Here is a 13,106-nt window from a genome sequence, read left to right on the forward strand (position 1 = left end):
GACTTGTCGTGACCGAATTAAAAAAAAAAAATCTCTACAAGGAATACAGCAACTAACCAACATAATCATAGTGATATGCTTAATCACAGCTTATAATTTTGCCAGATGTTTCGATTGAGTTCTGAATTGTTTATTTTAAGCTTTGATGTTTTTCTTGTCTCTGCAGGATGTTTTAAACTACCTGGGTTCATCAGAGCTAGATGAAGATGATCTCATGTTAGACCTGGACCTCTCTGACGATCAGCGACATCGACATGGTAATTATTTTTTTTTACACTATAGGTGTGCATATTTTTTTTTACTGTCCGCAGCTGGGTAAAATACAGGGTCTGTAAATCCTTGTGTAGCTGTTCCTCTGAAAAGAAGCCTCAGGTTCTTGGAAAGAAACCATTAAAGTCAATAGAGAAATATCTGTCACATACAGATAAGTTATCTCCCAATCCATCTATTCAAGTGAACATTTCCTCACTCTCTTACCCCCATTCACTTTTCCTTTCTTCGCCCCTCCCTCTTTGCTTTCTTCTATCTCCCTTGCTCCTTTTCTCTCTCTTTGTCTTCCTCCCCATAACGCCACCTACACTCCATCACCTTAAAACATGAAACCAGCACTCTCCCTGTTTCTTTTAACATATGCCACGGCTTTGATGTAGCTGCCTCATTTACAGCAATTCATCTCCTTTTGTTGTTTTGGCATTTAAGTCACACTCCTCCTAAAAAAAAACCTCATGGTTGAAAAGTGACTGTCAGAGGAGACTTATTGCTTTTATTCTGCCACAGTGCAGCATGCAGGGCCAAACACAGTGTGCTGGTTGGCTGTGCGCACAATGCAAGTGAACACATTAAGAGGGACTTCTTCTTTACACATTCATGTGCAAATTCCTAACTTAGTTGTGTCTTAAGAGGGAATTCACTATTTCACTGTTGTGAGTAGACGTAGTGAAGTGATTGATTGCATTTGCAAGCACTATTCTTATTGAGTCATTCCTTGCAGGAGCATTATGGTAATTTAGCACAATTACAAGCTCTTGCAAATACTATTAGCAATGATTATATGTCAGATTGCAAATGTTTTCCTCGGATAATGCACACCAAACTGCTTTGTATGATCCATGAATATGACTCATCTGGGTTAACATGAGCTTGAAATGTGATTACCTTTCATTTCTGTGCTTCTCAGACACGGGGACGACATGTCTGACTGTAAATATGGAGACGGGGTTAATCTACTCTCTTGCAAATGTACACGCTTGATTCTCATCATGTGTGAGCATGTCTAGCTTTGATTCTTATCCCACAGTTCACACAGTCAAACTGTATAGAAGTGCAAAGTTATATTTACCTATCTTAACTCTAGGCTACAAGTCCCAGGTGGACTTGCAGAATATTACAGTCGCAATCAAATAAAGTAAAATGCTCAGCAGCACTATGGAGTAGAGATTACAACAGAAGCGCCAGACCTAATAAACTGAATTTCCTTTGCTTATGGGGATTTGAGCGGTTCGCTAGGGAGGGTGGCTTTGCATTCACACAACCACACACACAGATTTGAATCCCCTCTTAAGGCACCGGCTGGTGCAGAGCTAAAAGAGCCACCATCATTAATAGACACACACTCTCACACAAGTGTGCATGCTCAGTCATTAGACCTCATGTTTTGCAGACTGTCGCACTGAAATTGAAGGGTTTGATGAATTGTTCTCATGAAGTCAAGAGACTTCGACTTTGTGCTGGCGATGCGGAAAGAAGGTTCTTTACACCCCCCCAAATTAAAGGGACTAATTTAAGTACTCACACACACCTGAACACACTTCTTCAGGCAGTATACACAACCAGCAAACGGATCAGATACATGCACACATACATACAAAGATATACACAGGCGAACGCATACGACTAGACACACACACACACCCATCCCACACACTCTCCTTGCTACTCCTTTTACCCCTCCCAGGTGGCTAGTTGAAGCCTTTATTAAAAAGAAGCAGTTTCATAGCAATTTATGGCCAGCAGTGTTCAGCAGCAGGGCTTTGTGTTTCTAATCCAACTGTGACTTATGCCCTGTGGAATCAGACGAGGACAGAAAGAGAGAGACAACGAGACCTTTTCAAAGACATGAGGAAATGCCACAGCTTGGCTTTGCCCACCAGTTTATATTCCAGACTCTTTCCCAATGCTCTGTCCAATGTGCCATTTAAAGTAGACATATGGTGTTTTAAAACAACTAATGGTGTTGTCATTACACAAACCTATCAGTACTGAATTTTAATAAGCTACTTGGTGACATTAGTGGTGTTTTATAGCGCAAATTTAATTTGGTAGGAACCGTAGACGGTTGTTATTTTTGATGAGTAATCTATGTTATCAGGTGAGGTACTTTGGCACATTTTAGCTGTCAATTGAGATGAGAAAAATCAATGTCATATAATGACGATATGTGTGTTTGGGTGTGCGCACAGTGTCCAGAGAAGACTCAAGCCAGTCCTTGGCCTCTTGTCTCAACCTGCTTCCCTCCCCCATGGACCCATCAGGAGATCGCATCCCAGGGAGAGAAAACAATCAGAGGTAAATGCGGATATCTTTATCAATATACTGTGTTGTGTAGCTATGGGGTGAATGGGCAACAAATGCAAAAAAGCGGTCAGTGTACTTGCCTTGCAATCTAACAAAGCAAATTAAGTATGTATGTGTGTGCCTGTGCATGTGTGTGGGGTCTGGTATTGGCCAGCTTCAAACAAGATTCAATCACGTGCAATTGGCACATATGGAAGGATGCTCGAAAACCTTCTTTCATGCCCACTTGTCCACAGAAGCATTTAACCTCCTAACAGTATTTATTTTAGTACATTGTAGCAATAATATAGCTTTTTTTTACATCACTAGTAAGCAAAAGAGAGAGGGAGAGGGTCGCTCTCTATTCTAGGATTTGCTGAGCTTGAATGTTGTTCGTAAATGCGTCACAAGCGTTTTATGTCTTTGCCTCCCATGGAGATGAGATGGGATTCTAGCACAGAAAGACAGAGGGTAAATAAATAAATAAATAATCTTTGAATGAATATAAGCTGTCTTTTTGTACTCCTCTTTCTTCCAGCAGCAGCTTGTGGCTGAAGGAGAACCTTAGAGTTTCTGTTTGTTTGCATGAGTACCACTGGCAAGGACGGTTCCACATCTGATTTGATTTGGCCACATGTATCTTCTTCAGGCTCAGGAATCGGGATAGGTGCACTCATACACACGTACACACCCACAGTGCCGCTTATTGGGTTTTATGGAGCCAACGTGTAAAAAGGAGTTGTATCACCAGTGGTATCGTCTAACATGTCTGACAAGCAGGTGATTATACTCTCATGGCTCCTCTCGCTTCTCCCTGATTTGAATGTATTTTATTTCTGCTCGCCTCCATATGTATCTGTCTATCCACGTTTTCCCCCAATTAAACTGACTATGAGCTTCTCTGTTTGTAGAGAGTGCAGGTCAACTTATGCGAGTGGTTTTGAAGTAGAGTTTGAAGGATTTATACTACACCATTGAGACACTAGACATAGCCTTGGCTTCTTTTCTTTCTGAAAAGATTTTTTAGTTTTTTTTAACTCTTCTCACAGTCTTTGAATATTGCACTGAAAAAAGATACATTTTCTCTGTCTAGACAGTCTCAGTGAATCATGCATCACGCTGGGAATCAACCTTTTCAACCCATCCAAGGTTTTTGTCAGACAGGTCATTGGTTGTTTCCTTTTTTACTGAAGTCCCACTTGTCTTGTGAAGATGCTCAAACACACACATATTTGCATTCATCCTTTCTGTATACAAGGTGAAGGCTAAAATGCCATTTATGTTTTCTTCTGTTTGATTGACTTTGTCTGGACTTCAGCATTGCGATTCAGGCCAGAATATGAGGAGACGGGGCCCTCCCTTTCCATCCAATTACAGATAGTGTATTATCATAGTATCCCATTAAGGAGATCAATGAATGAATTAATTAATGGAAGAGGGCATAGGCCTGGAATCCCTACATTAGCTGTGTAGCTTTACATACCTTATTCTGTAGTGCTGTTCAGAGATGACCAATCACTCTTAGACTCATATTGGACCAAATCCGGTATCCAGTAGTTGGTGAGATAACAAATTGTTTGAGCGCTTCTCCAAAGTTATTTTTCAACCTCAGGGGGAAAATGCATTTTCAGGTCACTCCAACCTAATAGAGATACAGTATTTCAGTCCAGACGGACCATTCCCAGAGCGAAGCTGCTCGTGTGGCTAAAAAGGTATGCAGCTAATTCACATTTAAATCATGGTATGCCTGAGTGAGGACGTAATTAGTTCCTCTTTTATATTCCACCTCTAACAACCCAACAGACTGCACTAAAGTCTTTATCCTCTAACTCCAGAATAACTCAGGCCTACAAAACTGTAGGCAGATGACACAATTTCTTAGTGTGTGTGCTCCTGACAGTGATACGATATAGTGGGCTTCGGGAGAAGTGTATGTTCAGGCAACTTCACCACAGCAAGGGAGAGCAACCTCAGAAAAAAATGTCTGGATGGAAAGAGCGGCGACACTTCCATAACAAATCACACCTTTGAGGCTTAGATCGACTTTCAGACGTCTCTTTCTTTCGATTTCAATAACCATGGGAATCTCTGCCAGTAAACGTGCTCTAACTCTGGAAACAAAAGGTTCCAAAATGGAGCCTGGTATCAGGCCTTGTTCAGACTGCTTGGCATATCCAGATTGTATTGTAAGTCTGGACATCTACAAACCGCGTGAAATGAGATTTTTGCAAATCGGATCCAAACCACCTCCAAATGTGGTGGTTTGGAATGCTATTCCAATTGTGATTTTTACATTTTGTTCTCAGTCCGGACACTCAAATTGTCTTTTGCGTCACCTATCGATACATAAATACCCACCAGTATTTCAGGGATGGCATGACACCTCTTGCTACACATTGAAATATAAAGTAGTGACACAACAAACATTGTTACCACAGCATGCAGATTTGTGCTGTCTGGACATACAAATCCAATCTGATCACTTGCAAACAACAGTGCGGACAGTCTGTCTCAAAGATCTGATTTGACAAACAAATCGGATTTGCCCGCGTTTCTTAACCAGATCAACATAAGGCTGCTGGCACTGGTTAATTTCCCACAGTGATAAATCAACATATGCACTGATTTCTTCTTGGGGAATGGTTCACACAGACTTTACTGGGAAATGTGCAGTCTGTGAGGGAAGAGATTGGAGAGGGGAAAGAGAGCAAAATGTGTTTGCCCTGGGCTTGCTCTTTCTTTCTCAGCTTCTCTCGCTCTTTGTCTCAGGTTCCACATTCCCTTAAGGGGACATTGATTTGCTGGAGGCAAAAGCTAGCTCCCAACTATTCACACACAAGAAAATACAAACACAAACACACACACACACACACACACACACACACACACACACACACACACAGACACACACACACACACACACACACACACACACACACACATATACCTGTCAGTCAGTCAGCCTGTCCAGAGAGAGTATCAGCTGCAGAATACTGCTGGCTGTCTGACAGGCTGCACAACAGAACATCTGCCCCACACACACACACACACACACACACACACACACACACACACACACACACACACACACACACACACACACACACAGCCTCAGTCAGTCTTGCACACACACTTCGTCTTTGATGTATGACAGTTGGATGATTTTGATGGCGAGCGTTTAGTTGTGTGTGTGTTACTTTGTAAAAAGTAATGCCTCAATAACAAAGCTATAGCAGTAAACGCCAAGTGTTAAATATTAGTTTGCATTTCTTTAAAGTGGCATATAGTCAGTTTGTAAAGGGGAAGACAGACAGGGGGGAGATGGAAGGATAGTTCTGGAGAAATAAAAGACTGGAAACAATAACAATAATATAGAATTGTCCTCTAGTCATCCACAGCTTTCTAAAAAACTAAAAGAGTGAGAATATAGAGAGCGTGGAGTATGAAGTTTAGTGATACCACTTTAGATCTTTCTCGGGCTGATAATCAGCACATTATTGATTATTATGCTGATTATCTTTAAGATCATTGGACTCACGGTATGTCAATGAAATGTGTTTCTCTCATGCGACGAATAATTGACTGATCCAGATGTTTCCACTGCGATGGCTTTGCAGTAGATTCATACTAAACCTTTTTTTTGTATAAATCAGATAAGGGTTGAATTTATTTAATCAAAAAGTGCGGCAGTGTTGCTTTCTAATTCACATTTAACGCCGTAGCAAATGAATACAATTTATCGAAGTGTCATGGGCTACACACTGACAGAATGTAGGTGGGCCAAAAATACTTTTTTTTTTTTTTTGGCATCAGCTCGTGTGCTTTGTTACGTAAAGCCCTTGTCAGTGCACTTCCTCTCGATAATGTTGCTCATCTTCACTGAATGACAATGATGAGTCTGCCTCCGCCTGTTAGTTGGTGGAAGAGGAGGGAGGAAGACGCATTAAGAGGTGAATACTGATGATTAGCATGCGTGGTATATCTTAATGTCTAGTGTTAAGACATCGACTTGTCCCTCGTCTCTCCTATAGAAAAAGACAGAAGAAATGCAATTTTGACAGTTGCAGTACAGCTGGCCTGTTGCTATGGTAACAGCAGTCTGCCTGTTGAGTTTCCCCCTCGTCCCGTCTTCTTTTCTTTTCTTTCTCTTTTTTCTTTTTCATTGCTCTTAATCAGAGGAGACGACATGCAGACGCTCAGACGTGTCCTTCTTCGTTAATATGCGGTGGACACACTTTAGATCTGAGGATTTATCTGCACTTATAATATATTAACGTGCTTATGCATCGGCACGACAACACTTATTAGAAGAAAAAACAAACAAACATATCCCAATTCTACCCAAATAAAAGTTAATTAAAGATGACTTTATTTAAGTTATTATATTGTCTCTCCTAATAATAATCCCAAAAGTGAGAATCCTCTTTTAACAGGTTTTTTAAAGTACACTAACAAAATACAATAGACACCCTGCCACATGCCTCAAGCTATACAAGGTCACTTCCACTTTGTAGCTCGGGGGCGGTTGAAACAGAATCACTTGTTGTACTTGAGTTAGTTGGGGACTTAAACAGTGCTCAGCAGCAAAGAGACGTGTAGAGAAGCTGTCCTGTGATTCAATAAGACACCCTCCGCTCACATTTGAGTAGATATGGTGCACGGTCCCCCACCGAGACATATAATCCGTGATTATACGAAATTTTCTCTCACACACACGTGAACAGGGGAACAAATGTGTTTAATGTTAATATGATTCATGAAGTATATCAGCCAAATTGTGGCCTAATCCCACCTGACTTCAGCAAAAAATCCTCCTACGTCAAGTCACACTCTTTCAAACCTTCACTCATATGCACACATGCACATTTATAAAAATAGACAAGCATAAAGAATCCAGCTGAGCCTTGGAGAAGAGCTGGGGACAGATAAAATGCACTGCAGCATGATTTTCAGACACACAAGCACACACAGCACACAGACGGAGTACGAGGGAACACAGAGTCAATTTTCCTCCCTCTGTTCAATTTGCTGGAATATAATGATGCAGAATTTATTAATCCAACAAGTGGGAACAAAACTCAGTCTTTTATCTTGTATTAATCTGCAGGTTTTGAACTGTTTTACACATACATCCAGGGCTCAGCACTCACTCAAAACTTAAAATATTGTTTGCCATTTTTAGTCACCTAATATTTTCGTGTGATTAAGATACCGCTAAATAATTCATGTTTGATATGTACATGACAATTATGCTGCAAAGCATGTAGAACACATATGACATGTGAGATGCTTTGCCTCCTAAGACTTAACAGCCCCCACCCTCCCTTTTTTTTCTCCCGTCATGATAATCAGGTCCTCTGTCAGTTGAATCAATTTGCATTTGTTCGTGATGGTGACGGGTTAGATGGTCTTTGCACAGTCAAACAACTTAATTTACTTCCCTACTTATTGTCTCTAAAACAGATGTCTCTGCACATGCAAGTATACGCACACCAATGCACAGGCAGCACTATCATTTGCAGTATTGTCTCTTTCTGTGACTGTAACAACTTTTGAATGTCACTAATTAAACATTGCCACTGCTGACAATCGACAATTACATGCCAATTTCTCAAGTGGGGGCCCACAGCACACTGGGGCAACCCCTACTGCCGAGCCCTGGTTTCAAAGGAAATGGGTTGGTTATTTTTCTATGTTCCTGACATGCCTTTTTTATTAGTTTACAGGCCGAGCGCACAAATATCATCTTCCTGTGAAGCCTCAGAGGAAATATGGCTCTTTGCTTGAATGTTCACACCAGCCTATTAGACCAAACATGTTTAAAATCTTGTAGTCTGCGTGTGTTGTGACTCGTAGTCCTCTTCTGTTTTCCATCAGTCAATTGGGTTTATTAAATAAAGGGAGACTAATTAGAGTTGGCTTCCATTCTTTCACTCCTGTTTCGAGTGGGAACTTGCTGTTCAGATTTGTATTGCAAAGAAAAACATCACGTTGGCAATGAATAAGTTATTCCTTTGCTTTCCATTGCTTAGTGGTCTGTTCCTGATATGAAAGGAATCACTCTTTTGTTACCAGATTGCAAGACATGACATGTGTTTGTGGGTGTATCTGTGTGTTTGTGGGTGTTTTCCTGAACTGTCATATCATTTTGTCGCGTGTGGATGTTTTTTGAAAAACAAAGACAGTGCCGCTCTTTTGTTTTTGGCTCTTAATGAATTGTCCGCCTCTTGTTTTTTTTTTTAACTTGTCTCTTTTTTTTGTGGACCACAGCATGCTGTTTGTTGATCTTTAACATATTTTTTGATACAGCATGCTGAGATTGGAGCGTGGTTCTAAGAAAGTGTACTGAAAATGCTAACATTTGCATTCTGCAGTAAAACATTAAGATGTATCCAACCCTATTTGTTGCTTTCTCAAATGCATTCCTTCTACTATTGCTGACAAAAAAAAAGCATACTTAGCGAATATTTCCCTTGAAAATTTGTTTCTTATTGAACTGCTCTTATTCATCTTTGGGCTTAGTAGCTGCCTGTGGCAGCTAACCTCAACGTCACTGAAAAGAACTTTGCTCTGAAAGAGAAAGCTTCTGTAGAGAAGTAATCATTTAACGTTGCCCTTTTGAGTCAGAGCCCTCCATTGAAATAAGTTAGAAGTTAGTGTCAAGTTAAAATGATTATTTCAACTTTAAATACGTACGCTATCTTTACAAGAGTTGGGTGATGAGATTGATATCACTCTCATAGCTGTGCACCAAGTGGAGAGATGTTTATCCTATAGCTTAGGATAAAGACTGCAACCCGGGACCAACAGCATGTCCGGCTCAGAACAGAGATCTAAAAATAATCACTTGTGGTTCAGGGAGTAACCTGCTGGAACAATTTCTTGACCACAGCTAGATTCAGTGACTGTGCACAGAATCCTGAAGACTTGTTGTCACAGGGATGTTGTACAATTTCACCATATTCATATGCTGCTCCCAAATGTCTCCTATACATAAATATACAGCACATTGCAGGACTGCCAATGCACATGAGGAGCATACAGCTTTAAAATCTTGCATTATGGGAGTTTATTCCTGGTACTGTGGCACCTTTTCATTTCATTTACATCGAGGGTTGTCAATTTCCTTTAAAAGCATTTTTGTTATATTTGTTGCAATCAATATATTAAATGCCCTGACGCAGGCCTGTAATAAGCCTGCCAATCTCCTTCTGGATAGTCTACCAGCCTGTCTACGTACCTCCGCGCACTCTCCAGTCAGTGAGGTCGATAGATATGGTGAGCATTATGATTAACTCTCCAAAGATCCATATAAGGGGGATACTGGTTTGCATGTATTAATTAATTTGCTGTTAATGGGAATATAAATTGTCGACACTTGTCATGGATCTAACCTGCGTGCATTCTGTCATAATGAAGTTGCATGTGCAGGATCTCTGTACACCCTGTATCCTGCGATTCAGTATGAAAACTTCTGCTCAGGGGTTATATGATTCTGTCAAGGTGGTGACAAAAGTGCCACAACAAGATACCAATCTGAATTACGACTCATCTTAAACAATGCCTCTGAGATTAGGCGGGCTGAAAGTGATGATAGGAAATGAGGTGAGGACAGGAGAGAGAAGCATTTCAATTTATTGTAATGTTGTTGATGTTGTTACAGACCGTCATCATAAAACATTAGCAACACGCTATGTTTGCCCCGCTTACCGAAATACATATCCCAGAATGGGAATTTGCAATGCCCTTACGTGTACAGACCCGCCCCGGGTTTTCTCTTCACTGTTTGCTCCAGAAAACCCACATTAATAATGATAGACAGACAGATATACACGCTCTTGTCCCCGTGGGGAAATTTGACTCTCGCTACAAAGCTATAACCGTCAACACGGACAAAAGAACACAAGCAAACAAAAGACATGTAAGAGTACAGAAAAAGGCAATACAGGTAATACAAATACAAACATTACCACCCCAAGGTATCAATCAGTTTGTAGTTTTTGTTCCACAGTACAGCCTGTGTACTTTAGGCTACTGTTTGAAACTCCAACTGATACAGGCACAAAGGAGTTCAGAAGATGGGATGGATCTGAGGATTCTCTTTACACTGGTCAGAAAGAAACTAACAATTATGAGGATTGTTATTTTATTTTTACTATTGTTATTGCAATCTGAACCAGACAGTACTGTTGGATCGACAGCATAACAACTGGAATCAATTTAAGCCATAAATGCATTGTTATTATTGCTACATGCAGTTGTGACGGCCCTCTATTCAGGCAGGGTATGTGTGTGTGTGTGCGTGTGCGTGTGCGTGCGTGTGATCTTTCTGGTCTTACTTCCTTTTGCAAGTCTCACCTGAGCACATTGTGCTGCTTGTAGCTGCAGGGTCAAGCGGAGTATAATGAGGCTGAGGCTTCTTGAATAAACACAATCACAAACACATTATAAGGTTATTAAAATTCTGGTCCTTTATTATCATAGCGTTCGAATAAAATAACATACAATTATCATGTCCTTCAGGTATGAATAGAATATATGGAACAGTTAATGTGCCCTCAAAATAATAATTCCCTTTTGGTGGGGTATTAGCATTTTTTAACATGGCTTTGTTGATTTGAGATTATAAAAAGAAATTTCAGCTTCAGTCAACCAGTGGTTGCTTTTGTGATCTATTGTCACCTTTGGCGTTCATGCTTTTACAATCCATTATCATTGTTGAAATTGAAAACAGGCAGGATTACTTTTGAATAAGCGGCGACAAACATCCTTAAAGAGTAAAATAAATGCTACGACGCTTGCATATATACACGCCAAACAAGTAAAGTGTAAGATTTCCTTGTGTAGTCACTCTTAGTCGTGGACTTTGTGAACTCAACAATATGTTTTGATTGTAATTAGTGCAAGTGTGTACTGATAACTTCCCATGGTCGCTCCTCAACAAACAGCTAGCGTGGTGGTCTTTTTTGCACGAGATTAACAATATTACACTCACAGACGTTGAAACCAGTGTCAGAAGGTCACTGATAACAAGTTAGAGAGGGACAAATAGAGTGAGAGGCAGGAGGAGAGTAAAGATTAAAGAAAAATGAGGCACGAGGCACATAATTCTTCTGCCAAAAAAAAAAGTGCATATTTAGAGTGCAAGGTAAAGCAGAAAAGGACAATTAGGTTAATCAGAAAGTTACCCCTGCCATATAAAATTTGTTTTATATTCCCCCTCTTTTTCGCCATTAGATTCACAGCCTGGAGCTTGGCTTGTGCTCACTCTTTAGTCACAGATGCACTTTATGTACGGAGATGAGTTTAATGGCAGCATTAAACATCCGTAGCCTCAGGTGCTGAATGCAGATGAGCACGCGGTGTCTGTCAGATGGAAAGGAGTGACAAATCGTTCTCCGATAGCTGCGGTAAAACTGTTACTTATTATACTTCTACTTCGCTTGTGCATGCACTCGAATGCACACATGACACACAGATGTTCGCATTACACATGCACACGTACCAGATTGTCCCCAAAAATGTGTTTCTTTTCGTCAGTAAAACATGTAATGAGGTAAAAGTGAGCACAGGAGACCATCTTCCAAGCCGTGTCTCAGCGTTAAAATGTCATTTTGCGTCATTATTCTTGAAATGTGGTTTTCATATCGCTGATTGACAAGGGTGCAGCCCACCCCTCTTCACTGCTGCTAAATGATGCACTTCAATCAGCCATCATGTGTTTGACTGGCAGTCATTATTTGTCACTTCATATGCAAACTGAACATTATGGAAATATAGACATCTTAAGTGTGTGTATCTCTGTGCGTGTGTGCATGTGTGTGCGTTTGTGCGTGTGTGTGCATGCATGTGTTGTTTATTGCTTGTGTGGATGCACAGGTATGTGACACTGCTGGAAGCCAGCAGCCCAGTAATAAAACACTGTGGGAGTGGTAAAATAATGAAAGTCATAAAACGGCCGATAATTGGCTTTTTGAGGACGGTGTAATGGATCACTGCTAACGCTGCCATTGAGAAATGGCTTCTGAGAGGCAAGGGTGAATCAGAAGGATGGAGAGGAGAGTTTAAGCGAGAGGACGACAATCAAGAATGAATTACATATTGAAAAGATATGGAAAAGAGAGATGATTGACCAGGAAAAAAGAAAAAGTCACGAGGAGACCAGAAGATAAGATGCACTGTGAGGATTTGACGGAGTACAACAGTAAGGAAAGGGAAGTTTTTCACAATCCTTCCTCTATTTACTTTTTCTTTCCTTTGTTTAATTACTGACTTAAAGACTTAAAAGAGAAACATCGCTGTGAAAACATTTAATTGCACTCTAATCCATGTATTCAGTTGTAATTACTGTAGCCTCACACTCACAGGCCATGCTGTACCAGTTTCCTCCACCAGCTGGTGTAAAACTACATCTATATAAATTCAAATTAGGACTTTGTCCATGTGCGTTATCTTCTAATTGACTCCTATCACAAAGTCCTGTTGCCGGCACTCACTTACACATATAACCTGTTCAGAGGTGCAGTGTGCGTGCGAGTGTGCACGTGAGAGAG

The 13,106-nt window shown here is 40.6% G+C and overlaps 1 protein-coding gene across 1 annotated transcript in view; it reads left to right on the forward strand.

Annotated features, from left to right (window-relative positions):
* The window catches only part of ccser1 (coiled-coil serine-rich protein 1), a 102,891-nt gene that overhangs the window by 17,900 nt on the left and 71,885 nt on the right, over positions 1-13,106 (forward strand). Inside the window, 2 exon segments of the mRNA XM_068604909.1 lie at positions 167-257; positions 2,460-2,565. Coding sequence (XP_068461010.1) covers positions 167-257; positions 2,460-2,565 — 197 coding nt within the window.

This window comes from Clinocottus analis, unplaced genomic scaffold, assembly GCF_023055335.1.
Source record: "Clinocottus analis isolate CAN_PGR_092001 unplaced genomic scaffold, fCliAna1.0.p SCAF_7, whole genome shotgun sequence".
In the NCBI taxonomy this organism is placed as follows: domain Eukaryota; kingdom Metazoa; phylum Chordata; class Actinopteri; order Perciformes; family Cottidae; genus Clinocottus; species Clinocottus analis.